The 26,818-nt window shown below is 38.6% G+C and overlaps 1 protein-coding gene across 8 annotated transcripts; it reads left to right on the forward strand.

Moving 5' to 3' along the window:
• Nucleotides 1-871: 871 nt before the first annotated feature.
• LOC114365205 (zinc finger protein 2 homolog) lies at nt 872-26,342 on the forward strand. Of its 8 annotated transcripts, none has more exons than XM_028321729.1 (15): nt 872-1,238; nt 2,411-2,572; nt 3,392-3,550; nt 3,946-4,191; nt 4,661-4,936; nt 6,615-6,804; nt 7,668-7,845; nt 8,652-8,845; nt 14,347-14,495; nt 15,059-15,217; nt 15,696-15,920; nt 16,277-16,354; nt 17,667-17,735; nt 17,924-18,007; nt 25,931-26,342. In XM_028321729.1, the coding sequence occupies exons 1-15, from the start codon at nt 1,107-1,109 to the stop codon at nt 26,063-26,065; spliced, it is 2,436 nt and encodes an 811-aa protein (XP_028177530.1). In that variant the 5' UTR covers nt 872-1,106; the 3' UTR covers nt 26,066-26,342. The 8 variants fall into 8 exon arrangements, with proteins under 8 accessions (XP_028177530.1, XP_028177529.1, XP_028177528.1 ...); XM_028321728.1 differs by lacking the exon at nt 8,652-8,845 and adding an exon at nt 13,851-14,044; XM_028321727.1 differs by lacking the exons at nt 7,668-7,845; nt 8,652-8,845 and adding exons at nt 13,258-13,435; nt 13,851-14,044.
• Nucleotides 26,343-26,818: the final 476 nt, after the last annotated feature.

Here is a 26,818-nt window from a genome sequence, read left to right on the forward strand (position 1 = left end):
TAATTGAAGCTTTATAATGTATCATCATGTAGTAGGACATAAGGACATGAACGCATGAACCCACGACCATACAAGTGTGAGATGAGCCGATATTGCTCTATTTCTAATTAATTTATGTTAAAATAAATAAATATTATTCTTATAAGTACGTGATTAGTAATTTATACCGAATATTTAAGTACATAATACTAATCGCCATATCTACTCTCTACTTAATTACGTGGTTCCTAAAGTTGTAGAGGTATTAGTCCGGTGGTATCACTTTTAAACGCAATCAAGATAAATCGTAGTGATAGCAAGAGACGTATAGCACATAACTAGAGCTTAATTAAATACTCGTATTCAAAAGTAAGCCTTTATTTACCTACAATGAAATTATGCAAAGCGTGGATATCGTCATGTAACTTTCTCTATCAAACAAATGAACGAAGCGAAAATGTAGAGTTCTGTGTTCGTGGCGTTAAAAAGAGATTTTTTTTAAAATAAATATTGGTTTTAAAAGTTAACTATTGCTGTTGTAATACCTAAGTTGTAATAAAAAACCAACAATTAACTTGTAATTAAGTGCGACTGTCTCTTTTCATGGTTAATTTAATTCCGATCAATGGCCGATTATTTTTCCTCCCAATTTATTAAGTAAAGTTGAGATTAAAAGAAACAAATTAATGCATCTAGTATTTAGCGCGAAGTTTGTTTTGATATTTCATGAATAATTGCGTCTTGAGAACGTCATGCCAACTCTTTCATTTGGTATTGAGCTAACTTGTATTGAACACATTCAACAGTTATCTATCTCTGTCGCACTCGTATAATTTGCTACCTCACGCCATCGCATTCGCTCGCTCTACTCTGCAGTGAACACGGGTCACACCCCACCCATCGCATTCTTTCTTTCTTTGCTTTCGTAAGCGTACAGTGGTGTTATTATTGCTGTATTTTAGTGTTAAATACGTATTCTAAATGCCTTTAAACTGCTCAAACAAAAAACAACTTGGTGTCATTTAGTTTTCGTAAACATGTGACGTGGTAGTAATTTTATTTCGATTCTCGTAAATGTGGATTGACTAAAAACAAGGACGAAGTGAATAAGATAGCTGCAGATCAAAATGGCTGCCCCTCGAACGCAGGTTTTGAAGTTCGACAAAATATGTCGGGCTTGTTTGCAGATAAAAAAGGACATGAGACCGCTCTTCGAGCAACTCACAGCTACCATGCTGATGGGCATATCTAAAGTGCAGGTGAGTTCCTATAATCGAAATTATTTTGGGAATGTATTGTTGTCTCTCTCGCACCTACGGGAACGGCGTGTGATGCGTGTCGATAGTGAGAGACTCCCATCGCGTCATCTTTGTTTAGAATTCATCAGATTTTGAGAATTCTCGACGCAATGCGTATGTTCAAAATTGTGAAATCACTGCTATCTCTGTCTGTCGTATGTGGGGCGCTGCAGTGTGAACGGGATGCCGGATGTATGCACGAACTTTCGTACAATCGATGACTGACGGAGATAGTAACAAAAATATATTAAATATTGTATACAGTCGTCCTTTACTTTAAACAGAGAAATAGCGGGAAACATTTAATTAACTTTTTAAAACATAATTATCTAAACTGAACGACTTACTATACATACTAAGTTATGTGGATATGAAAGCAATATGAAAATGCACTACATACGAAGTAAGGTTATGAGACCCAATCAGTCAACACCCAACATAAATAGCGCGCAAGATTTGCAAAATCTTCTAAGAAACTCCATTGCATTAAGTAGGTATCATATCCACCTACATACCATCTAACTAACGTTTATGTAGAAAAAAAAAAAGGTTGTAGAGAGCGACATCTCTGTAATAATTTCGTACCAAGGGGTATGAAATAGAGGATGAAAGTTACGAAAGTTCGTATGGAGTAGGTACAAGTCTGAAAAGGGATAGGTAGTTAATTTAATTAGTAATGCTTAGCTTAGAGTTCAAGTAATTTATAAGATAGAAAGAGACAGCTAAATAATACCAAAACAGTGGAAAAGACATCAACGCGTTAAAACACCTTAAATAATAATAGAGTAATAAAAGTACGTAAGACACATTTATGTTGCCATAACTTACGGTGTACGGAATTATTATAGTAGAATACATCATCAGAATGATCAGAAAGCTTTCTGATCATGGAGATTGGTAAAACGGTTAATATAGTAGGAAGTATAGGTAGTTAGATATTTTTTCTTATCCAAATGAAGAAGTCACTAAGATAATTCATATATACTTAACAAACAATCGATTAATAGGCAGGATGATTGCCTCATTTTCCACAGTGAGACTTTTCCTTAGCATCTCTTACATAAATACATAATACATATTTCGATCATGACTTGCTAGTATAGCCTCCAAGTTCACATTTTCTTGGCCACCAGGTATCGATGGGCGACGGTCTGCCCAACCAGCTGTGTCTCCAGTGCGTGCACCAGATCTCCCGCTGCCACGCCTTCAAGGAACTGGTGGAGAGGAATGACGTCACGCTGCGGGAACAGGCCAAGGCTATGGCTGAAGAAGCGCTCAAGCTTGAGAGACAGGAGGTGGGTTTTCTCTTTGACTAACTTTTGCCCGCGCCTTCACCCGCGTGCGTGACATTCGGTCTCTTACAGAAAGTATTTAACACGTGTGACGTGGTGTTCTCCTTCCAATATTCTGAATAAAAATTCGGTTCAATGGTTTAAACTTGAATGAGAAAATTCATCTAACCGAAAGATTGATCAAAAACTTATAGAACAATTAAATACTACTTGCGCATATTGTATCGAAAAGAGTCCACCTTTTTCGAGGGTTACGAGTATTTTTTCTCTATTAAATTTTCCCTGGATTAGGGTTGCCAGGCGTCCGGCTTTAGCCGGACGTGTTTGGCTTTTTAGGGACTGTGGGGAAGTACCTGGATGCAAGCGGCGCAGGACCGGTCTTTGTGGAAATCCTTGGGGGAGGCCTTTGTCCAGCAGTGGACGTCTTTCGGCTGAAACGAGGGTTGCCAGGCGTCCGGCTTTAGCCGGACGTGTTTGGCTTTTTAGGGACTTGTCCGGCCAAATATTGCCTTGTCCGGCCTGTCCGGCTTTTGTTAGGCTTTTTATTTAGTTACCGCGCCAGGCGAATGATGTTATAGTACTCACTCATGAGCTGACACTAATTGCCGGCTTTTAGGGTAAAATGTCCGGCCAAATGAAGCACAAAGTCCGGCTTTTGTGATTTTGGACCTGGCAACCCTACCCTGGATAGTTGGGTTTTAATATCATTCATACCAGACTATGCAGTCTTGCAGGAGTTATAACGAGAGGTGCAATGAGCGCATAGTCATTCTAAAGATCTAAAATTTTCGTATAATAATGTAAAACCCTTGTTCCTTTCAGAAAGAAAAGATGCTGAATCTGACCTGCACAGAGCCCTTTATGCAGTACATGGAAGTGCCGATCATCAATTCCGACAGCCAGATCTTGGAAAACTTCTTCAGCACCGAAGAGACGGTCGTGCAGGAAGAAAAGGACGCGTTCAGTGATAAAGTGTTCATGGTAAGTTTTCCTATTCAAAATAAAGGCTGAACGATAGTGAAATAAAGAATTTTCGTGTAACAAAAACTAGTTCAACCTCAATTTCCTCCAGATTTCGGTAGCTTTGTAATTCATTTCAGATTGACCAATTTGTTCCACTGTCGACAAAATATTTAGTACTATACGAGTACTTATTTTATTTATTTATTTAGGTATACTTCAATGCCAAAAATATTAACATTAGGCGAACTTAATGCCATAAGGTACTTTGGTTACTATAGGTATCTACATAGCATCTGTTGACCGTTTTTTCACCAGACTTCGACCGAATTTGATCATTTTCAAGGAGTAGCCGTTAAGAGCCTATTCTTCAGAGAACACGACACGTCCTTGATTAGTCTTAATATTCCTTTCAGCCAGAGCAACCAGCTCCAGTCCAGAAAGAAGACGAGCTCCTCAACTCGGACGAAGAATCGTACATGCAAATGGTGGTCTTCCAAGCTACGTCATCGGTGGCACCGGGCCGCCATGTTTGCAACCTCTGTCATAAGGAGTTCAAGCACGCTCGTTGGCTGAAGCAGCACATGCGATCGCACTCTAATTGGATCAAGGCCAACTGCAAGAAGCCGCCCATGTGCCCCATTTGCGATAGGACCTTCAAGGTACGTAATTAGGTTTCATCTTGCTTGTTTTTAGAGCGGCATGTGTACTATCTATCTGTACCATAAAGAATTTGGGAGATTTATAGGACCCGCAATCAGAAATAAGAGATAAACTTTCATAGCATATATTAGTTGCTTTGGCAGTTACTTTAAAGAGGTAAAGCCCGGTCTGTGAGCACGTAGAATTTTGTCCAATGACCCCAAGCTACCCATCCTTATCGCTCGCGCGTAATTTTATATTGCTGTCGCGACTGTGCGACGGGCGCCCGCAGTGAGTGTGCGAGCGCGATAGCAACATAATTACGCGCGAGCGATAAGGATGGGTAGCTTGGGGTCATTGGACAAAATTCTACGTGCTCGCAGACCAGACTATATACTCGTAGTCTTCCAATGGTCTATTAACCAGTTTTTTAGCCACACTGACTTAATTTTGATAAAATTAGAATAATAACTAGCACTTTGTTTCCAGGGTCCAGGAATGTTGAAGATGCATATGAGAACTCACGAGCAGCGGCCGCCGAAACAACCCACATGTTCGGTCTGCCAGCGAACGTTCGCCACCAAGACGCTGCTCTATCGCCATCGACAAACTCACTTCGAACAGAAAACGCATCAGTGCACTGTGTGTGAAAAAAGATTCTTTAGCGGCTACGCTTTAAGGTCTCATATGGCGCGGCATAGAGGAGAAAGGCCCTATGTGTGTTCGATGTGCAATAAGAGCTTCTACAACCCTACAGATTTGAAGGTCAGTTGTATAGATTTTAACCTTTAACCCTAATCATCTATTCTAGATCAACAAGTATTAAAACTCTTTGAATCAATATTGGAGCCGCAGAGGTGCTACCTTCACTGCAGATTACATAGTCGAAACACACATCCTTAGTAGTTGTCAATTAATTAAATTAAAATTACTATTGTATTTTTTTCTCAATTATGTATTCTTGCTAAAAATCGATATTATAAGATTTAATTAATCTAATCGTAAATAGACGGAGTCGACAATGTTCCACACTTCAATTTCTGGAACTTCTCTTCCTCTTCTTCCTTAACCCTGAACGCATCAGCAAACGCCTTCTTAGCGCGTTTCGACAAATACTCTGGGAATTCCACCTTGAACCTTATTATGAGGTTACCCTTTGCTTTCGTAGGACAAGCGGGAACTGGCAAACCCTCATCCTCTATAATCTTCTCGTAGGTCGGTGTTATGACATCAGACACCTTGATTCTCAAGATCCTTTCATCTAAAGTCCTCAACGTGATAGTCAAACCACACAGAGCTTCTTCCAAAGTCACATTTCTAGTCGTCAACAAATCGCTCAAGCCAGATCTAATGTATGTCTCATGCGGTCGGTCTTCTGTAATGAATATAACGTCTGCTGGAATCCTAGTAGGGCCCTGATCGCCTTCCTCTTTAAAACGAACCTCCGTATTCGGGTAAATTCCTGGCTTTATGGGAATGGATAGGACTTTCTCTCTTAGCTTCAATTCTGAGCATGTTTCATCAGTGAAAACAAGGCGTTGAATCTTCATCTTTTTCAAACCTCCTTTGTAGATTTCTTCAAGAGATAAGGCTAAAGGTCTAAGAATGGTAGCGTCTTTTTCTTTGTAACCTTTTCCTAGGGGGGAATCGAACATCGGTGGAGGATTTTCATAGTAATCCAGTAGGTCTGCGTAAGGGTTCGTCGTGCCAAAGAATTCATGGAACGTTCTTAAAGGTTCTCCATGGTAGGTGTAGGGTTGGATGTATTCTGTAGGTCCTGGGATTCCTTTCTTCATTCCTTCCTCTCCATACTGGTCGTAGACCGCTCGCCTTTTGTGGTCTACTAGTACTTCATAAGCTTCTCCGATCAGAGCAAATATTCGCTTCATATTTTCGTCGTTGTCGTGTTTCTCAGGGTTGTATTTTAAGGCAAGGCGCCGATAGGCTTTCTTGATCTCTAGTTGGGTGCAGGAGCGTTTCACGCCTAATATACCGTAGTAATCGAAACCCATATTGATATTTTAAAATTATTTGTGTGATTTGCAAAAAATGTTCAAAATAACTTATAGCTGACCCACGCTGAACTGTCCCACCAAACTCAATGACAGGGGGGCGCTACCATCGCTCAACTATATGGTTTCCAACATGGCAAAAATCTGAACCAGCGATCCGGTATCGACGGTGGCGCCCCACTGTCAATGTCATCGACAGGACAGTCCAGTATTTTGGAACTATACNAACTTACGTCAATCTGATTTTGACATGTTGACGAAAATGTTGACATACTCATCTGTCATAAGTTAAAAAGGTTTAGCTAAAGAGGTAGCTTCAATTATTTAAAAATTATAACTCTTGGCCACATGGGTAAAGAAACGTTCCATTTCTTTCTTGGTGGTTCAGAAAATAGAAACTTCAAACCTAAACCTTATTCTCTACCCATTAGGTCCACTTCCGCCTGCACACGGGTGAGAAGCCCCTGAAATGTTCGGAGTGCAACAAGACCTTCCGCCGCCACTCGACCTTATGCCAGCACATGAAGAAACACCGCGGGATACGGAACCACGTGTGCTCGGTCTGCAACAAGGCATTCTACGAGGTCTCCAAACTGAACGCACACATGCGTGTCCACACAGGTAATTACTTACTATAGTCTGGTCTGTGAGCATGTAGAATTTTGTCCAATGATCAAGCTACCCATCCTTATCGCTCGCGCGTAATTATGTTGCTATCGCGCTCAAACACTCACTGCGGGTGCCAGTCGCACAGTCGCGACAGCAATATAATTACGCGCGAGCGATAAGGATGGGTAGCTAGGGGTCATTGGACAAAATTCTACGTGCTCACGGACCGGGCTACTCATTATTTTAATTACTTGATTACGTCAAATAAGTACTTTTTCATCATCATCGGGTCACTACAGGAGTGCTAGACATCAAAACTAAACCCCTAGGACGAGGAAGATCCCGATTTCCGTAGTAAATAAGGACCTCAAAGAAGCCCAGGTCAACAGTGAGATGACCCAGGACCGAGCAGCCTGGAGACGCTTGATACGGAGGGCCGACCCCAAATAAAAAGGGAATGGGCCAGGCAAAGAAGAAAATCGGGTCACTACAGGAGGGCAACTCTTAAATTTTCCTAAGGCAAAGTCTTACCACACACTCTACGCCGGCCAGGCAGGTTGGGGTTGCCTGATGTTCCCATAATGTCTCCCTTAAGTCTTAGAATAAATCTTTTAACTAAAACTGTACGTAGCTAAAGCCTGGTCCGTGAGCACGTAGAATTTTGTCCAATGACCCCAAGCTACTCATCCTTATCGCTCGCACGTAATTATGTTGCTGTCGCGCTCGCACACTCACTGCGGGCGCCCGTCGCACAGTCGCGACAGCAATATACCTAATTACGCGCGAGCGATAAGGATGGGTAGCTTGGGGTCGTTGGACAAAATTCCACGTGTTCACGGACCAGGCTTTAAAAGAAATCATTTGCTTGTCCCCAGGCGAGCGTCCCTTCGAGTGTCAGTTCTGCGAGCGTAAGTTCGCGCAGCAATCAGCCTTGATCTACCATCGGCGCACGCACACGGGAGAGAAGCCCTATAGCTGCAAGCTTTGCTCGGCGCGCTTCACCACGTCTTCGGCTAGGAACAACCATATGGTCACTCATACTGGACATAAAAAGTAAGTTCTTATCGTCATCATGTCGTTTTAGTCTTAGCAGTAATTCGAACGAGGATAAGCAAAATGGCGCCCAACATGGGGTTACACGATCTACCTACGAGTATAAAAATTAAATGTTTCTACTGAATGTTTTTTTCCGTCTCGATATTTTTAGAGGATGTTTTACCAATGATTATAAACAATTTTTACTTTGGGACCTACTCTGAAATCACAAAAAAATCAGCTGTATAATCAGGGTTCGAGGATATATATCAAACGTCAAACGATATATATCAAGATATATATCGGATATATATCAAGCCGGTTTTGATGATATATATCAACTTTTAAAATTTCTTACTGTATTTGTACTTTTTGACATAAGATTTTTATTTTTTTAGGTGATTTTGCCATATTTCAAAGATATTTTATGTTTTTGCTTTATTTGTCTGATTTTAAGTTTTAAAAACATTAAAAACATGTTTATGTAACACATATGCAATAGTATTCATGAATAATACAATAAAATAATACTATGGCTTTCATACAAAATTGATAATATCAAAGTTGATATATATCGGATATATATCATAAATATCCGATATTTTGATATTTATAATAAATATCGGATATTTTCGAACCCTGTGTATAATACAAAAGTTCAATACAGGTTGATCAAAATGTATGAACTGACTGTAAAAAAATCAACCAGTATTCATTGAACCATTGCACCTACTTGTTTAAAAATCAATCAAACAGTACAACACCCACAATAGAAGAATAAGAATAAACTATGATCACTTACCAATCCAATAAATTATTCTCAGGTTCGTTTGTCCAGTCTGCTACAAAGGCTGCACGTCCCGCTCGGAGCTGCGCGTGCATTCGACGAAACACACCGGCGAGAAGTTATTCGCGTGCGAACTCTGCTCGCAGCGGTTCAGTTCGGCGTCATATCTGGCTGTGCATCGCAGACATCATACCGGCGAAAGAAAGTACCACTGCAACGTGTGCGGTAAAGGTATGTACTAAAGCGAACGTAGTTCGCAACGAGCGCTGTTCGCGCGAATTGTTTTCCCCCTGCTTATCTTATGTAAAAAAACCAACCGAATTGACAACCTCCTCCTTTTGTTGAAGTCGGTTAAAACTAGCTTATTTTTTTTTAAGTGAACATCACAATATCATGTACATAACTCTACATGGCACAACGTCTGAAATTCTGAATAGATAAAGACATAGCACTGCTCATCAGAAAATGCAAATGTCGTTCTTCTTTCAATTACTTGCAACTGTATTGAATATATTTTTTTACAGGTTACATAGAGTCCAATTCATACAAGAAGCACATGAAGACCCACGAAGTAAAGCCAGATTCAGAAGCTTCGACCAACTCTGAGAACAGCTCGGAGACTCAAGTTGCTGCTGCTGCTAAAAACGACAACGAAGCGGTCCAGGATGTCCAGGTAAGTTGTCCCTTTCACTCGTAGTCAGAACGATAGAGACAAAGAAGCCTGAGAATATGGAAACTGTTGGCTAGTAGCCCCAATGGCCAAAAGATGATTTTCGAGCCATGTAAAACGCCATAAGCTTCAACCACGTCAACGCGTGCAGATCGCCATCGATCATAGGCCAATGACAGGTTGCGCGACTCATGACAGTCCGAGTCAGTTGAAGCTTTAGTGCGATGTTACCTTACGACACTTGTTACGGCGTTGTTAATAAGTTTGAACAGGGTGTATACTGACACATATTACAATTTTTTGCTCTTACCTATCTATGTGGAAACTTCCTTCCAGTAGCGTCTTATTCATTTTCTATCATTATGCCCTGATAAGGTCATCTAGCTAGTTCCACCTTCAAATTCAAGCACGCCTCTTGAACTTTAGCTCAAAATGTCTACCAATACCTGGATAAGCTGATGATTATAATAAAGAGCTCAGCAGGCCTAGAACATTTTGTAATAGCTTACTGGTTTTTCTTGCGTCTTATTTAAATTATGAACTTTTTGTTACCCCAGGCCAATGTGACCATCGGCGAGGACCAGGAAGACTCGCAGACCCAAGAGCCTCAAACACAAGAGTCGCCTATACAGCAGAAGCGTTACAAGTGCGGCATCTGCGTCAAGACTTACATGTACCTGCATAGCCTGAAGAAACACATGATGACTCACGTTCAGGTAATTACATCATCATCAGTCATTTAATATCCACTAAATTCCACAAAGGCCCAGAACAGACGGCGAAACGCAACTGCAACGAAACTGCAACTGCTAGTTATTTTTGAGTTGCATCTAAGTTTCTGCCATAGCGTCCGTTGAGACCACACATGACGCGACCAGTTTGAAACTTTCAGTTTTATTCATCAGAATCATCTGAAACTTGCAGTTTCGTTGCAGTTGCGTTTCACAGTCTGTTCTGGGTCTAATTTACAGGAAAAAGATCCTCTCTAATTGCCAGCAGCAAATAGAGGATTTGACCTGCACTCCCCACGCTGGCCAGACGGGTTGGTGAGCCCTGATAGTCGCATAATATTGACATAAGGAAAAAATTACAGGTGTATTTTTTCCCCACATACCAATAGAATCCTAAGATGTGGTTAATTGATGATGATGATGATGATCCATACGACCGATTTCGGCCATGGCGACCACTTCGTCTCTTAGCTGTCTTGGCGGCGCTGGTGTGCCCGAAGCCTATTTTCGCGGTAAAATCTGGCAAAAAGGGCATCTGAGCACGCCGCCAACATAGTTATAGTGAATGGCGGCAGATGGATGGGCCTTCAAGTCATCGCGCTTCACGTCGATGTAGTTAATTATAATGGCTATTAAGGCGTAGTTCTTTGAAGAATGTGTATGAATACAATTCCCTATACAATATTAATTTACAGCAGCAACAACAACAGCAGCAGCAAGTGCAACAACAACAGCAGCAAGTGCAACAACAACAACAACAACAACAAGTGCAACAACAACATCAACAGCAACAACAACAACAACAACAACACCAGCAACATCAACAGCAGGTGCAAGTGCAGCAACAGCTGCAACAGCAGGCCGTGCTGCAGGTGGGCGGCGTGCAGCAGCTCCACGTGCCGATACACGCGCAGCACGTGCAACAGGGCATCGTGCAGGTAACTGTTCGTGTCACACATTTTAATGTCTCAAACAAAATGGCTAAGGTGACTGTTAATGTCACACATAATATGGCAAGTTACTGATAATGTCACACACAATATGGCCAAAGTAACTGTTAATGTCACACATAACATGGCAAGTTACTGATAATGTCAGTCATAACATGGCCAAAGTAACTGTTAATGTAACACACAATATGACCAAGGTGACTGTTAATGTCACACATAACATGACAAGTTACTGATAATGTCACACACAATATGGCCAAGGTATCAGTTAATGTCACTTTCACTAATGCATGTCAACAATATTAAGGCAAAGTTAAACGTTAACGTCACACACAATATGCCCAAAAAACAGCAAAAAATGTAATACTCACTCGCAATGTTATCAAATGTTTCCCACAATATGGCCAAAGAACAAATAGAAATAGTTTTTAAATTATGTTTTTTTTTTACAGAACGCTCAGCACACATACCCTGTGATATCGTCGGTGCAGTCTCTACAGTTGCAGCAAACCCAGCAGCAGGTTAATACGGTAAATGTTTTACTAGATTAAGAAGCCAAGTAGTATAATACATACTTATAACTTCTTTAGCGGTGAAAATTTCTAAAAGAAACAGTAGAATTAATAGACTATAGATATTTTGTGTGTCCTTGTGTTTTTCCTAAAGTAAGGGACATCATCCAATTTGAGTCGTTTTTTAATTAACCCATCACACTTAAAGTATCGAGCACATTTATGGATGTGTGTGTACATAGTTTAGTGTATATCTGTGTTTTTATTAAAATTCTCTTTTTTACAGCAACAACCTCAGCAGTTGCAAGTCCAAACGATTCAAATACACCCGCAGCATCAGCCTATTCAGATCCATGTAAGTTGGTTAATGGAATCCTCAATAAGATTTTAGTGGCAAACAACGATCGCCTGTTACGCTTTTTTTTTTCAAATTGGATCTTCGACTAGTTACTCCGAAAAACGTTATTCAAAGTTTTGAATGTGATACTCCCTCTCACGCAAAGCGAGATGCCTAAGCGACGGTTACAGATAGTAGACCCGAAACTACGTAAACAGTGTTTCGGAGTAGCTGACGGTATTTTTTGAAATATCGAGATTTCGAAATATTTTTATTTATGAATGTAATGTTTTTAGGCTGTCGNGCTGAACGCACACATGCGTGTCCACACAGGTAATTACTTACTATAGTCTGGTCTGTGAGCACTTAGAATTTTGTCCAATGATCAAGCTACCCATCCTTATCGCTCGCGCGTAATTATGTTGCTATCGCGCTCGCACACTCACTGCGGGTGCCCGTCGCACAGTCGCGACAGCAATATAATTACGCGCGAGCGATAAGGATGGGTAGCCAGGGGTCATTGGACAAAATTCTACGTGCTGACGGACCGGGCTACTCATTATTTTAATTACTTGATAACGGCAAGTACTATTTCATCATCATCGGGTCACTATAGGAGTGCTAGACATTGAAACTAAACCCCGAGTATGAGGAAGATCCCGAATCACGGATTTCCATAGTAAATAAGGACCTTAAAGAAGCCCAAAGCAACAGTGAGATGACTCAGCAGGACCGAGCCGCCTGGAGACGTACATGATACGGAGGCCCAAATAAAATGGTAATGGGCCAGGCAAAGAAGAAAATCGGGTCACTACAGGAGGACAACTCTCCAATTTTCCTAAGGCTAAGAGGATTTGGCCTACAACACTCTACGCTGGCCAGGCAGGTTGGGGTTGCCTGATGTTCGAATAATATGTCCCCATTCATCATCATTTCAGCCATAGGACGTCCACTGCTGAACATAGGCCTCCCCCAATGCTTTCCATGTTGATTGATTGGAGCGGCCTGCGGAAACGTGGTCCCTCACTACAGGCCTTATACAGAAGCTCATAGTTGCACAGCGTACTATGGAGAGGGCTATGCTCGGTGTTTCTTTACGAGATCGAATCAGAAATGAGGAGATCCGTAAACGAACTAAAGTCGCTGACATAGCCCGACGGATTAGCAAGCTGAAGTGGCAGTGGGCAGGGCACATAGTAGGTACGCAGAACTGACGGCCGATGGGGCAGCAAGGATCTGGAATGGAGAAGCGTACCGGAAAACACAGCGTGAGACGTCTACCCACAAGGTGGACCGACGACATCATAAAGGTAGCAGGGAAGAGCTGGACGCAGGCCGCTACCAATCGATCAACATGACGTCTCCCTTAGTCTTAGAATAAATCTTATTTAACTAAAACTGTACGTACCTAGCTAAAAAAAGAAATCATTTGCTTGTCCCCAGGCGAGCGGCCCTTCGAGTGTCAGTTCTGCGAGCGTAAGTTCGCGCAGCAATCAGCCCTGATCTACCATCGGCGCACGCACACGGGAGAGAAGCCCTATAGCTGTAAGCTTTGCTCGGCGCGGTTCACCACTTCTTCGGCTAGGAATAACCATATGGTCACTCATACTGGACATAAGAAGTAAGTTCTTATCATCATCCATCATGTCGTTTTAGTCTTAAATGCACTTAACTGCAGTAATTCGAAGGATTGTAAGAAAAATGGCGCCCAACGTGGGGTTAAGCGCTCTACCTACGAGTATAAAATGTTTCTACTGAATGTTTTTTCCGTCTCGATATTTTTATAGGATGTTTTACCAATAAATATATATAACTTTTACTATGGGACCAACTCTGAAATCGCAAAAAAACAGCTGTATAATACAAAAGTTCAATACAGGTTGATCAATTTGTAAGAAACAGCAGATTTTTTTGGAACTTAGTGAAAATATCGAGACTGTAAAAAAAATCAACCAGTGTGTATAATACCCACAATAGAAGAATAAGAATAAAACATAGACATTATCACTTACCAATCCATACATAAATATTTTCAGGTTCGTCTGCCCAGTCTGCTACAAAGGCTGCACGTCCCGTTCGGAGCTGCGCGTGCATTCGACGAAACACACCGGGGAGAAGTTGTTCGCGTGCGAACTCTGCTCGCAGCGGTTCAGTTCGGCGTCATACCTGGCTGTGCATCGCAGACATCATACCGGCGAAAGAAAGTACCACTGCAACGTGTGTGGGAAAGGTGCGTACTGAAACGAATGTTCACGCGTGAATTCTGCTCGCTGCAGCTCCTCAAGAAGCAGACAGCGCTTTTCTTTATTGGGTTTAACTAAATGTCGCACATCTGAACACCCTCCTACAACGCTTCAATAGCTCAAGAACTTACCCAGTTATTAACTACCTAAACAAGCAATTGAAATCCATTTAGTAAGTATCCAGAGCGAAACAACAGCCGTCAAATATTTCTAGTATGGGGCCTCCTCAAAGAATGCATAGTTCCTCAGTTTTTTCTTAGAGAGTAGTTAAAAAATAATATTTTTGCAGGTTACATAGAGTCCAATTCATACAAGAAGCACATGAAGACCCACGAAGTAAAGCCAGATTCGGAAGCTTCCACCAACTCTGAGAACAGCTCGGAGACTCAAGTTGCTGCAGCTGCTAAAAACGACAACGAAGCGGTCCAGGATGTCCAGGTAAGTTGTCCCTTTCACTCGTAGTCAGAACGATAGAGACAAAGAAGCCTGAGAATATGGAAACTGTTGGCTAGTAGCCCCAATGGCCAAGATGATTTTCGAGCCATGTAAAACGCCATAAGCTTCAACCACATAAACGCGTGCAGATCGCCATCGATCATAGGCCAATGACAGGTCGCGCGACCCATGACAGTCCGAGTCAGTTGAAGCTTTAGTGCGATGTTACCTTACGACACTTGTTACGGCGTTGTTAATAAGTTTGAACAGGGTGTATACTGACACATATTACAATTTTTTGCTCTTACCAATGTGGAAACTTTCCTTCCAGTAGCGTCTTATTCATTTTCTATCATTATACCCTGGTAAGGTCATCTAGCCTGATAAGGTGGAACTAGTCCACCTTCAAATTCCAGCACGCCTCTTGAGCTTTAGATCACAATGTCTACCAATACCTGGATGAGCTGATGATTATAATAAAGAGCTCAGCAGGCCTAGAACATTTTGTAATAGCTTACTGGTTTTTCTGGCGTCTTATTTAAATTATGAACTTTTTGTTACCCCAGGCCAATGTGACCATCGGCGAGGACCAGGAAGACTCGCAGACCCAAGAGCCTCAAACACAAGAGTCGCCTATACAGCAGAAGCGTTACAAGTGCGGCATCTGCGTCAAGACATACATGTACCTGCACAGCCTGAAGAAACACATGATGACTCACGTTCAGGTAAATACATCATCATCAGTCATTTAATATCCACTAAGGCCCAGAACAGACGGTGAAACGCAACTGCAACGAAACTGCAATTGCTAGTTACTTTTGAGTTGCATCTAAATTTCTGCCATAGCCGTTGAGACCACACATGACGCGACCAGTTAAACTTTCAGTTTCATTCATCAGAATCATCTGAAACTTGCAGTTTCGTTGCAGTTGCGTTTCACAGTCTGTTCTGGGTCTAATTTACAGGAAAAAGATCCTCTCTAATTGCCAGCAGCAAAAAGATGATTTGACCTGCACTCCCCACGCTGGCCAGACGGGTTGGTGAGCCCTGATAGTCGAATAATTGACATAAGGAAAAAATTACAGGTGTATTTTTTTCCCACATACCAATAGAATCCTAAGATGTTAATTATAATGGCTATTAAGGCGTAGTTTTTTGAAGAATGTGTATGAATACAATTCCCTATAAAATATTAATTTACAGCAGCAACAACAACAACAGCAGCAAGTGCAACAACAACAGCAGCAAGTGCAAGTACAGCAACAACAACATCAACAGCAGCAACAACAACAGCACCAGCAACATCAACAGCAGGTGCAAGTGCAGCAACAGCTGCAACAGCAGGCCGTGCTGCAGGTGGGCGGCGTGCAGCAGCTCCACGTGCCGATACACGCGCAGCACGTGCAACAGGGCATCGTGCAGGTAACTGTTCGTGTCACACATTTTAATGTCTCAAACGAAATGGCTAAGGTGACTGTTAATGTCACACATAATATGGCAAGTTACTGATAATGTCACACACAATATGGCCAAGGTAACTGTTAATGTCACACAATATGGCCAAGGTAACAGTTAATGTCACTTTCACTAATGCATGTCTCGCACAATATTATGGCAAAGTTAAACACACAATATGACAAAAAACAGCAAAAAATGTAATACTCACTCGCAATGTTATCAAATGTTTCCCACAATATGGCCAAAGAAACTGTTAATTCCAAGACCTTTGGATGGTCTGATTTAGAACCAATAGAAATAGTTTTTAAATTATCTTTTTTTTACAGAACGCTCAGCACACGTACCCAGTCATATCGTCGGTGCAGTCTCTACAGTTGCAGCAAACCCAGCAGCAGGTTAATACGGTAAATGTTTTACTAGATTAACCCATTTAGACCGATAATTATTTTTGTAAATAAAAATGGATTTTTCAGCAAGAACTTTCAAAGGAAAGCATAAAAATCATGAAAAAAATATTAAAAAAAATTATTCATAAAAAGGGGGCCGTGGGAAGCCCGTACCATATAGGGTACAGTAGGTCTTTAAGCATGCAAAATATACTAGTTGTTCAAAGAAGTTTTTTATTTATTTTTGTATGATATAAAATAAAAATGAAATAACATAATCACTAGTATCACACTTGGTATACCTTCTAAGACGTTTTCTGTGGCACTAACCACATTTGGTTATTTTTTTCTACCTTCTTCGAAGTTAGTGAGGATAGCTGAAGAAGACCTGGCTTCTTCTGACTTGTTACGTTTATTGCTATCAAAAACCGCATTTAACAATACGATGACGGAAAATTAGCAAATCCATCACAGAAAACTCTGAGGGTAATTATTTACATCAACACTATCTTTATCGCCTGAATCTTCATCAGTCTGATCATCATTGGTGGTCATCTAACAAGACAACAGTAAAAAATATCAATATTGCTTTATGTTTGCTGAAATTATCAAATTTTTCAAGGGTTGTGGCAATATAGTGAAGCATCAATAGCATAAACAAAGAAAAATAATAAAAAATAAATTATATTTTCTCGCATTATTTGCTTATGCATAAACCTACTGTACCTTATACGGTACACCTATTTTAGACTAGAAAAAATAGTATAAAAATAATCTGAAAAATATTTTTTTTGTAGTCATGATACCTATTGTACTCTATTTTTGAAATAAAATTGATAAATATTATATTTTACTATAAATAATATGAAATATGCCTTCTTGAATACATTGTAAATATTTTTTTTGTTTTCTGTCGAGGAATTTCTAAAATAATTCCAAAACCACTTGTTAAAATGTATTTTTAAATATTTTTATGTAAAATAATCACTTTAAGCTTACTGTCACAATTGTTTTTACAAAATAACAACAGTTTGGTACTTCAAAATATTTTCATAAAGATACCGTACCACATAGGGTACGGTAGGTCTAAATGGGTTAAGAAGTCAAATACAAAATTCATAACTACTTTTGCTGTGAAAATTTCTAAAAAAAAACAGCAGAATAATAGAATGGATATTTTATGTGAGCTCTACGTCCTTGTTTTTTCTCTAAAAGGACATCATTCAATTTGAGTCGCTTTTCTTTCAACCCATCACGTTTTTTTAAACTACTCAGCATTGTATGGAGGTGCTTGGTGTTTTTGGTTTTCACTAAATTTTTTATTTTACAGCAACAACCTCAGCAGCTGCAAGTCCAAACGATACAAATACACCCGCAGCATCAGCCTATCCAGATACATGTAAGTTCATCAATAGAATATCTGATAAGATTTTACTATCAAACGTTGGCGTTACGTTTCTCTTTTAAATTGGATCTTCTTAATAAAAGTTTACGGGCATATTTTTTACTCCTGTACATTTTTGAAAAACTAAGATTTTTCGCAATATTTTTATCTAATTATGAATNTTATGAATGTAATGTTTTTAGGCTGTCGGAGTGCAGCAAGTGCAACAACAGCAACTGCACGTAGCCACGTCGTCTTGCCAAACAATGCTGCCTAACATATTGCAGGTGAGTTTATCAACTTTGACCTATTCTGGTTTAACTATAGTGAAACTATCCCTTAAGCCAGAGAGTTTTCGCGAATGAAAAATCCGCCAGATGGCAATACGTAGACGCGAGGTCCAAATGCTGCATGATTGGTTATTTTTGACATGACATTGACAGATATGTCAAAATCCACCAATCACGCAGCAGTCAAGACTCCACATCCACGTCCTGCCATCTAGCGGATCTTTCATTCGCGAAAACCCTCATTGAAATAATGTATAGCCTGACCAGGAACATAAAAACCCTGGCATAGAGGCGCTTCAATTGCATTTGATAGTGCAACACTGAGTACAGTCGTACCTGTGTTAAATTAATAGGCTAACTTTATGTATCAGGATTTAGGATTACGGGCTAATTTGATATTTTCATAAATTAATGAAAAAATATTATTATAGGTAACCTGGTTTAAATACATTAAATGAAACCATCAATCGAGCTGGTAGGATTTATTATATTATTCATCAATAACACCGGTCAACAAAAAAAATTTTTTTTTTGCGCATGGATTTTACTTATTATATTCTGATTATATAAGCAATTTTATACAAAAAAGTGCGATTACAAATCGAAAATATTTGCTTTTTAAGAAGTTATAGCGATTTGAATTTTCCATCTTCATAGTAGAATGTCTCTAAAGATGCACGTCCCATTCTCATTAGGATATATTTATACATAATTATGGAGGCTTATTCGCAAGAACAAGGGGCACGCTTTCATCAAAATATAGTAAGATTTGAGAGACGACGTTACCAAGGCCAATATATTGAAAGCATGATAGGGTTAGATTTTTATGCGAAAAATCTTCTATGGAACATAACAGGAAATTAGAACTTTTCATTTTTAATAAATATTTGGACTCTATTTTAAATTTTCTCTTGTGAGAATGAATCTTAAATGGATGTTTGGTATGTTTTAATAATTAGAAAGAATGAAAGAAAGAAAGAAAAAAATATATTTGGCAACACATTGAATCATCTCTATGTTCATGTTTCATACATTCATTGATATGAATTTTTCTATTTTTTACACATAAAAGCAAATTCAGAACAATTTTTTGTTGTTATTCTTATTTCTAGGTCATAAAGCAATAAAAATAAGCTATGCATAACCCGTGCGCAAAAATGCTGTAGACAGTTGTAATGAAATGATCCTGGACCGAAATTCACCGATTATTCAGCAACCTGAACGAAGACCTACTAATAATGAAGATGGAGAATTACTGCTGCTACGACGACAAGTAAGTCTTCTCGAACAAATGCTATTACGTCAAAACTCAAATCATTCTACACGAAGCTATCGAAACTTATCAGACATTTACCTCGCGGAATTTGATCCAGACGACCATCAACTTACAATCGGAGAGTGGTGCAAGCAAGTAGACTCCTTAATTAATTTGCGAGGATATTCACCACAGATAGCTTTGATGAAAGCCTTGTCATGTCTCAAAGGACGTGCTAAAACCTGGGCCGACATCAATGCCCACAAATTACCGGAATGGACTGACCTAAAAAGTGAATTGATCTGTCAATTTGGTGCCGAGACAAGACACATCTTCTTCGTTACCAAGTTTCGGGACTACACTTCTAACGATGCTAAGAATTATGCGGAGTATGTAACTGAGGCTTGGAGACTTTTCGAAAGAATATCACCGAATGCACCCAACGACCTCATGGTTGAAGCTGTAATTTCTGGAATTCGCCCGAAATTCTATCAAGCGGAATTGTTAAGAGCAATGCCAAAATCACAAGCTGAGCTTATAGCAACTCTTAATAATTACCGTAAGAGGCCGCCACCGACTTCTACGTATGACCCAATAGAAAACAAACGACCTCGCACTGATTTTCAAGAAACCACCCAATCAACCCCACTGAAATGCAAAAAGTGTGGTCGGATTGGACACAAGACTCAAGACTGCAAGTCACTCGTCTGCAACACCTGCAAGAGACCGGGACACACAAGTATTAACTGCTGGTCAAAAATGACGAACAAGACAGCACAACCGACAAGTTCTGCAACATCACTTCAACCAGATGTCAACGTTGTTCGAAGATCGAACCAAAACTGCGTGCCTGTACAAATCGGTAATGTAACTTTGTCATGTCTTATTGATACTGGTGCCGAATGCTCCCTCATTAAAAAGAAATCTTCTGGTTCCATACCGGGTACCCGCAAAGTTAATCCGATTCAATTGCGTGGTATTAGTGGTGTACTGATAAATTCCAATGAAACCATTAACGCTACAGTCACAATTAATGAGGTAACATTTGAAGCCAATCTGCATGTTGTAGATAACTTGCCTTATGATGTCATTTTAGGAATTGATTCTTTGAGTATACCAGGAATCAAAATAGAGGTTTCAAACAATGGTGTTCACTTAAGTAGAGACTTTTTCATTGGCCACATACAAACTGATTTCACTAATTCAAAACTTGATACTGATTTAACTGACACTACTGAGTTAGAGCTAGTCTTAGAGAAACATTCCACAACCTTTGGTGTTACAACACCAATTAGAAAGGTAAAAACAGGCTCTTTAAATATTCGGCTCAAAGATCCAACTCGTATTGTTCAAAGGCGACCATATCGGCTCGCACCTATAGAAAGAGAAAAAGTCAGACAAATTATTGATGATCTAAAAGTTAAAGGCATAGTTAGAGATAGTTGCTCTCCTTTTGCAAGCCCTATTCTTCTTGTAAAAAAGAAAAATGGCGATGACCGATTGTGCGTTGATTTTCGAGAATTAAATTCGAACACCTTGCGTGACCATTTTCACTACCGCTAATTCAAGACCAGATAGACAAACTTGAGTCAGCCAAATACTTTACTAACTTAGACATGGAATCCAGCTTTCACCAAATTCCCATAAATGAAGAGTCCATTGAGAAAACAGCATTTGTCACCCCTGATGGGCAGTACGAATATTTGACTATGCCCTTTGGTCTTTGTAATTCACCCTCTGTTTATCAGCGGGCAATAAATAATGCTCTTGGTGATTACAAAGACAATATAGCCCTTGTATATATTGACGACATCTAATACCGTCTGAATCTGTGCAGGAAGGCCTAGAACGATTAGATTTAGTACTCCAAAGATTATCAGATGCTGGATTTTCCATTAACAGGTCCAAATGTAAATTTTTAAAGAAATCTATAGAATATCTTGGTAATATTGTCGAAAATGGTACCGTTAAGCCGAGCCTACGGAAAATTGAGGCCCTCAAAAATTCTAGCCCTCCAAATTTTTTTTTCGTCTGGCAGCCCTGCCTGTCAGACGTACTTAGATCAGCTGTTAGATTAATTTTAAGTTAAATTATAAAAATAGTCGTATTAATGTATCAAAATACACTTAATTAGTGATATAAATGTGTAAATATCGTGTACAAGTGTTTGCAAAACTGGACTTTGTGTAAACACATAATTATAAGGAGATTAAATCGGCGACCAAATTGACAGCTACGACCAACGTACAAAATTTAACCGGAGCCACCGTATAAACCAGGGGAGTTACTTTTCTCTATGCAGGGGAGTACTGTTTTCAAAAATACTGTTTACTTATAGGCGTAAATAGTTAAAATATTAATTTAGCATTACAAAATAATTGGTATTGCAATCTGTTTGAGGTTATATTTTTGTGGTTTTCAATCAATAAACATTGCTTTGCCACTTTCTNATTGTGTAAAACAAGTACGCCAATTTAACGGACTGGCTAGTTATTTCCGTCGATTTATCCCAGACTTTTCTCGCACTATGTCCCCACTCTATGACCTCACAAAAAAAGATTCCAAATTTGAATGGACTGACACTCATGAAAACGTTCGACAAAAAATAATTTCTTATTTGAAATCAGAGCCAATTCTAAGTATTTTTAATCCTGACCTTCCTATCGAAGTCCATACCGTTGCCAGTTCATTGGGCTACGGAGCTATGTTGATTCAAGTCGAAGGTGATAGACGGAATGTCATTAGTTATTTGAGTATGCGAACTACTGAACCAGATTCTAGATATCACTCATACGAATTGGAAACTTTAGCCGTGGTCAAAGCAATAAAACATTTTCGTCATTTTCTTTATGGCAGACAGTTCACTGTTATTACAGACTGCAACGCTCTTAAAGCTAGCCGTACAAAAAAAGACCTTACCCCTCGAGTTCACAGATGGTGGGCCTATCTTCAAAATTTTGAATTTGACGTAAAGTATCGCAAGGGTGAACAAATGACTCATGTTGACTATCTAAGTAGAAATCCCACTATAAATATCATAACGAAAGACCCTTCCTGGATTATAGTCGAACAAGAACGCGACAGCGAACTTAAAAAAATTCGAGACGCAATTATTAATAAAGAAGATCACGATCAAAAATACAGCATGAGAGAAAATCTCTTAATGATATCCATTCAAAATCAAAAAGGCAAAACAGTGACACGCACTGTTGTCCCCAGTTCTCTAGTCTCTAACTTAATTAATCGATACCATGAAACGCTCATGCATGCCGGCTGGGAGAGAACACTTGACAAAATTAGAGAGCAATTTTGGTTTCCTAATATGTCAAAACGAGTTCGATCTTTTTGCGATCATTGTCTTAATTGTAAAATCGGTAAAGGAATCTCTGGAAAACAACAAATTAATCTCCATCCAATCGACAAAATTTCCACCCCATTTCACACAATTCACATTGATTTAATGGGTAATTTAACTGGATGTGACAAGAAAGCTTACGCATTAGTAGCAATAGATGCGTTCACTAAATTTGTAATTATATATCCCTTAAGTGACAAAAGCACGAATCTTATTTTAAAAAGCTTGCGAGAAATTGTTAACTTATTTGGCACACCAAATAGAATTATTTCTGATAGAGAACCAGCTATTATGTCTAAAGATGTGCAAACTTTTTTTCGATCTGGCAATATTGAACATCACGCTATAGCACGTGGCGTCCCTAGGGCAAATGGTCAAGTTGAAAGACTAATGCGCACCATTCGTGACCACTTAGGCGTAGTCTCTCAAAATCAGAACAAAACTTGGCTTCATAAATTAGGGGAATTACAGGGTTCCATATTGGCTCACATAAAATTCTAAATCCTATTCTTTGTCTTACTACCGATTTGTGTTCATAATAATCTCTCTTCATAATTTTATTTTTCATAATTTTTTTATTCATACATTTTTATTACTACTATCGGNAGAATTACAGCTTTGTATTAATACCACTAAATCCAAAGCAACAGGACACTCACCTCTTGAACTCCTTATTGGTAAAACATGTTCACCCCCTGCAATCCAACAACTTATCATCACTGAAGATGATATTGATAGAGATTACATTCGATCTGAAGCTAGTAGCAGAATGACCGAACAAGCTAATAAAAGTAAAGTCCGTTTTGATTCTAAATGTGCCCCTGTCCACCCCTTTAAAGTCGATGATTTTGTTTTATGCAAAGACACCCAATGGTCGAGCAACAAACTAGGTCCAAAATTTTTAGGTCCCTACAAAATTGTCAGAGTTTTAGACAATGACAGATATGAAGTTAAAAGCCTTAAACATGGCAGTCGAAAAATTTCAGTTGTTCCTCATGAACACATTAGACTCATCCCAGTACCCCATGCTTTTGAAGCTTTATCAGATGATGACCATGATAGCAATTAAAAATAAGTTTGTGCCAATAAAAGAGCATCAATCAGTGCCAATAAAAGAGCACAAGTTAGTGCCAACCAAAAGAGCACACGTTGGTGCCAACCAAAAGAGCAAAAGCTAGTGCCAATCAAAAGAACACTCATTATAATTAGTGTCAAACAAAAGAGCACACAGAACCAATTATGGTATTTCTTTACAGATGATTTTGAATAAACGCCCAGAGCACGGGCGTTTTCTCAGAATGGCCGTGATAGCGCTACTATTAAATTGTTCCAGAAGATGACATCATAATTAATTTACTCCAAGTCGTTGTGTTCATGTTGATTCTCAATTTATTTAATTACACTTTTAACATGCTACAAGTGCATTTTATGTTTTTTTTTAAAGCTTCCTAATGTGTGTTTAATTATTGATTAATTTAATCACAGTTTAGAATTAAATATTATTAAAATTATTTCTTTACTCGAATCGCTATTTTAATAACGCAAGGGAAACGGAAGTAAGTACAAGGTGCACTATTCAATAATTATAAAATTACAAATCAATTATTTTATTGTTTTAAATATACTCAGTGATATTATTAAATAATTTCATTGTATAATGTGTTACTTTAGTATTTTTATTCGTAAGTATTTTGATTTTATTTCAAAGTGATTTTATAATGTTTTAAAAAGTTGCAAATGTATTAATTAAATATAAAAAGTAGATTTAATATTAAGTTAAAGTATTTTAATAATGTTTTTAAATAATTATTCATTTGTATGCAGTGTGATTGTTATCAATTTATTTATTTTTAAAAATAGTGCTTTGGCTCGGATGTTACGTCACTTGATTGCGTCAGTCGGAGTAGTAGTGGGTGGCGCAGATCGGTGTGACGGGGCATTCAGTGTTAAACCACCGTTGAGTGAACAACTCAAATAAAGTGGTGTTATATTACGTCTGAGTTTTAATCATCACCAATTTACAATGGATCCTTCAACATGTATGTATTTAACTATTTGATTTTTTTCTAAAATCAAAGTTTTAGCAAGATCAAGTTACGTATTTAATGTATTTTTTATACAAGTGTAATGATTTTAGAATAATATTCGTTCCGGGGGTGAGGCCTGGTGACCCGTAGCACAGGTTTCTCTTTTGAAACCTATTTCAGGCACCAGTCCCTCGCACTTTAGGTTAGAAATCCTTGGCTTAGTTTCTATTGTATTGTGTACCTAAATTGTGAAGGGTAATAAATATTTTTTGATTTTGATTTTTTGATTTTGAATATTGTATTTTATACGATTATTAGTTGCTTATAAATAGTTATTGTAATAATTTTGGTAGAATTTAAAAACCCATTATTAAAATTAAATACTTTACTTGATTACTTCCTGGACATTGTTGCAGATATTAGAATGGTTTTAGAATTTATTCTGTATTATATTCAATTACATATTTCATGTTTATTATTTAATGTAATTATTTTAGAATTTTATTGTATACAGTTTAGTAATTTAGAAATAAATTGTTATTTAAGTATTGATTTTGACTAGGGGANTGCAAAAATGCTGTAGACAGTTGTAATCAAATTCAGAACATGAATATTCAACTGCAATGTCTGCTCATGAACGCTTCAAACTCGGTACTTCTTTCCCAATTCCATAAAATTCAACACGAAAGTGACAAAAAAATTTAAAATGTGTAGTTGAAACAAACCACAGCTAATTTTCATAGTGGACTGTACTATACGATAAACATGTCAGTCAATTTGACAACCTTTGTCGGAAACATTATTCAATGAAAATATTGTCCGAACCCTTAGTATTTCTCTTCGACCAATACTTTAATACATTGTGAACCACTTTTCTTTCACGACTATAAAAAGATTTTAGCAATTTAATTCACAAAATCAATTGCGCACATTTAAAATAAAGTTTGTTTACACTTTGACAGCAATAGACTGACATGCAAGATGACATGTCTATGAAGTTTTCAGTTACTGTTGCCATTAAAAGAAATTAGTACCATTAGTTTTCCGCAACATGGCGAGGGTTTTTATGTTCCTGGTCGGGCTATATTGAATTAATGGTTCATAATTAAAAATTTAAGACAACGGGACTTCAAATATTCTGGGAGACGTCAGGACAACAGAACTGCTTCGGTTGAACTTTGCCATTCGTTTTTCAGTTTTGTTTGAATCAGAGTTGCATGTGACCAAACAATTGAAGGTAGATAAAGAAAGATAATTTTAACGCTTACCGTTGTCGCTCACAGCTGCAGCCAGCCGTAGCCGTGTCTGGCCTGGGCGGGCAGGACCTCGGCGGCGTCGCGCACCGCATCATCCTGCAGCCGCCTGGAACTCATGTGCAGCCACACCCTCACTCTGCCGTCTACACCATCCACCATTAACTTTACACCAGTGATACTGGGTGATACAGAAGTGATACATGATGATACGGAGTGATACACGATGATACGGAGTGATACACGATGATACGGAGTGATACATGATGATACGAAGTGCTACATGATACATTAAAGGATACAGAGTGATACATCATTTATAAAGCTATAAACAAGTGATATTAACGATACGAGACTACATTTCACTTATCATAACTTCAATCATCACGGACATGCTACTGTTAACGGCTACATAATGTTGCCACTGTAACCACACTATTTGCGAACAAGAGATATAAAAGCACTTACCGTTATTTTTCATTCTCAATGACACCAAAACACTTCACAAACAAGTGGCAGCAATTACCACTAATATCATCAAAAATGACACAAAAAAAGTAGTACCACTATGATACATCATATTTCCACGCGCAGGCCGCTTATGTACGTATCGTACATGTTTATAATGTAGTTTTATAACTCTTATGTTTTTTAGTTTTTGTTTTTCATTTCATAGTCTTCTAGTTTTTAATTGAAGATGTTTACATATTGTTATAGTTACATAAATATAGTAAGACTTGATTTAAACTTTTTCATTAAAATTTTGTATTTTTAAGTATTTACAGCCATTTTTTACACAACTCATTTGTACATTTCTTATGATCACATAGTGTCTTATTAATCTTATTATTGTAAACATTATTATAAGATTACACGAAGCAATAATCATAATAAAACTGCACAATATTGTAAACAGTA

Source organism: Ostrinia furnacalis, unplaced genomic scaffold (assembly GCF_004193835.3).
Source record: "Ostrinia furnacalis isolate ACB-3 unplaced genomic scaffold, ASM419383v2 OfSCF7574, whole genome shotgun sequence".
In the NCBI taxonomy this organism is placed as follows: Eukaryota; Metazoa; Arthropoda; class Insecta; order Lepidoptera; family Crambidae; genus Ostrinia; species Ostrinia furnacalis.

What these genes read in the sequence shown, in the direction of transcription:
- LOC114365205 (XM_028321729.1), top strand. Translation starts at nt 1,107, where the DNA reads ATGGCTGCCCCTCGAACGCAGGTTTTGAAGTTCGACAAAATATGTCGG. An exon ending in TCAGTGATAAAGTGTTCATG is followed by an intron (nt 3,551 to 3,945) that starts GTAAGTTTTCCT and finishes TATTCCTTTCAG; the next exon opens with CCAGAGCAACCAGCTCCAGT. An exon ending in AAGCGGTCCAGGATGTCCAG is followed by an intron (nt 14,496 to 15,058) that starts GTAAGTTGTCCC and finishes TTGTTACCCCAG; the next exon opens with GCCAATGTGACCATCGGCGA.